Source organism: Salmo salar, chromosome 09 (assembly GCF_965601325.2).
Source record: "Salmo salar chromosome 09, fSalSal1, whole genome shotgun sequence".
Classification (NCBI taxonomy): domain Eukaryota; kingdom Metazoa; phylum Chordata; class Actinopteri; order Salmoniformes; family Salmonidae; genus Salmo; species Salmo salar.
The window spans coordinates 33177501-33179732 of NC_138299.1; the positions used below are offsets into that span (position 1 = coordinate 33177501).

Here is a 2232-nt window from a genome sequence, read left to right on the forward strand (position 1 = left end):
ACTCAGTAAACTGTTCCAGAATCTGGGTCCTGTCCAGGATACAGGAGATTAATCATTTAGAACCTGAGGTAGAACCAAAATGATTGTAACAGCAGTCACACAGTCACTCAAATGTAGTTTAAAAAGTTTAATAAAAAAGTATCAAACCTATCGCTGTGATAAAGACAGCTAAAAAGGGACATAGAACTATAAGAAAAAAAAGTGAGGGCTGGATTTCACTTTCAAAGGAAAACCACCAACCCACAAACACTATTTAGTTCCTCATTGAGTGAAAAGAAACAGCAGAAAAACTCTGCTCTGATCACATAGCAGAGGACAGATACCACAGACAGACACACACACACCTACGTAATGAAATTCAGTAATATCTAGTAATCTAACAAATTCACAACGACTACACAACGACTATGAATAAGAATATGTACATATAAATATATGGATGAGCGATGACCGTACGGCATAGACAAGATGCAGTGGATGGTGTAGAATACAGTATATACATATGAGATTAATAATGTAGGATATGTAAACATTATTCAAGTGGCGTTATATAAAGTAACTAGTGATACCTTTATTAAATCAATTTCTTAAAGTGGCCAGAGATTTGAGACAGTATGTTGGCAGCAGCTGTTTAACAGTCTGATGGCCTTGAGATAGAAGCTGTTTTTCAGTCTCTCATTCCCAGCTTTAATCAAACTGTACTGACCTCGCCTTCTGGATAATAGCGGGGTGAACAGGCAGTGGGTCAGGTGGTTGATGTCCTTGATGATCTTTTTGGCCTTCCTGTGACGTCGGGTGCTGTAGGTATCCTGGAGGGCAGGTAGTTTGCCACCGGTGATGCGTTGTGCAGACCTCACCACACTCTGGGGAGCCTTGTGGTTGAGGGCGGTGCAGTTTCCGTACCAGGCAGTGACACAGCCCGACAGGATGCTCTCAATTGTGCATCTGTAAAAGTTTGTGAGTGTTATAGGTGACAAGCCAAATTTCTTCAGCCTCCTGAGGTTGAAGAGGCGCTGTTGCGCCTTCTTCACCATGCTATCTGTGTGGGTGGACCATTTCAGTTTGTCCATGATGTGTACGCCCAGGAACTTAAAACTTTCCACCTTCTTCACTACTGTCCCATCAATGTGGATGAGGGGTTGCTCCCTCTGCTGTTTCTTGAAGTCCACGATCATCTCCTTTCTTTTGTTGATGTTGAGTGAGAGGTTATTTTCCTGACACTACACTCTGAGGGCCCTCACCTCCTCCCTGTAGGCCGTCTCGTTGTTGGTAATCAAGCCTACCAATGTAGTGTCGTCTGCAAACTTGATGATTGAGTTGGAGGCGTGCATGGCCACGCAGTCATGGGTGAACAGGGAGTACAGGAGAGGGCTGAGAACTCACCCTTGTGGGGCCCCAGTGTTGAGGATCAGCGAGGTGGAGATGTTTTCTACCTTCACCACCTGGGGGCGGCCCGTAAGAAAGTCCAGGACCCAGTTGCACAGGGTGGGGTCGAGACCCAGGGTCTCGAGCTTAATGACGAGTTTGGAGGGTACTACGGTGTTAAATGCTGAGCTGTAGTCAATGAACAGCATTCTTGCATAGGTATTCCTCTTGTCCAGATGGGATAGGGCAGTGTGCAGTGTGATGGCGATTGTGTCGTCTGTGGACCTATTGGGGTGGTAAGCAAATTGGAGTGGGTCTAGGGTATCAGGTAGGGTGGAGGTGATAGGATCCTTGACTAGTCTCTCAAAGCACTTCATGATGACAGAAGTGAGTGCTACGGGGCGATAGTCATTTAGTTCAGTTACCTTGGCTTTCTTGAGAACAGGAACATTGGTGACCATCTTGAAGCATGTGGGGACAGCAGACAGGGATAGGGAGAGATTGAATATGTCCGTGTGTCATGGCTTTACACCCCCTGCTATATTGTGGATAAAGAGTTAATTGTCTAACAGAACACAGAGGGTGTTCTTTAATGGAAGCCTCTCCAACAATTCAGGTAGAATCAGGAATTTCCCAGGGCAGCTGTCTAGGCCCATTACTTTTTTCAATTTTTACTAATGACATGCCACTGGCCTCAACACTATACACGTCAGCTACTACAGCTAGTGAAATCACAGCAACACTTAAAGAGCTGCAATTAGTTTCAGAATGGGTAGCAAGGAATAATTTAGTCCAAAATATTTCAATAACTTAAAGCATTGTATTTGGGATAAATCATTCACTTAACCCTAGATCTCAACTAAATCT

General features: G+C 44.4%; 1 protein-coding gene across 1 annotated transcript in view; it reads right to left on the reverse strand.

Annotated features, from left to right (window-relative positions):
- The window catches only part of LOC145857941 (HEAT repeat-containing protein 5A-like), a 4914-nt gene extending 3078 nt beyond the window's left edge, over positions 1 to 1836 (reverse strand). Inside the window, exons 1-3 of the mRNA XM_082955489.1 lie at positions 1791 to 1836; positions 707 to 932; positions 1 to 29 (exon numbers count right to left, since the gene is read on the reverse strand). The exon at positions 1 to 29 is cut by the window's left edge and continues 110 nt beyond it. Coding sequence (XP_082811615.1) covers positions 1 to 29; positions 707 to 932; positions 1791 to 1836 — 301 coding nt within the window. The remainder of the gene's footprint in view (positions 30 to 706; positions 933 to 1790) is intronic.
- Positions 1837 to 2232: the final 396 nt, after the last annotated feature.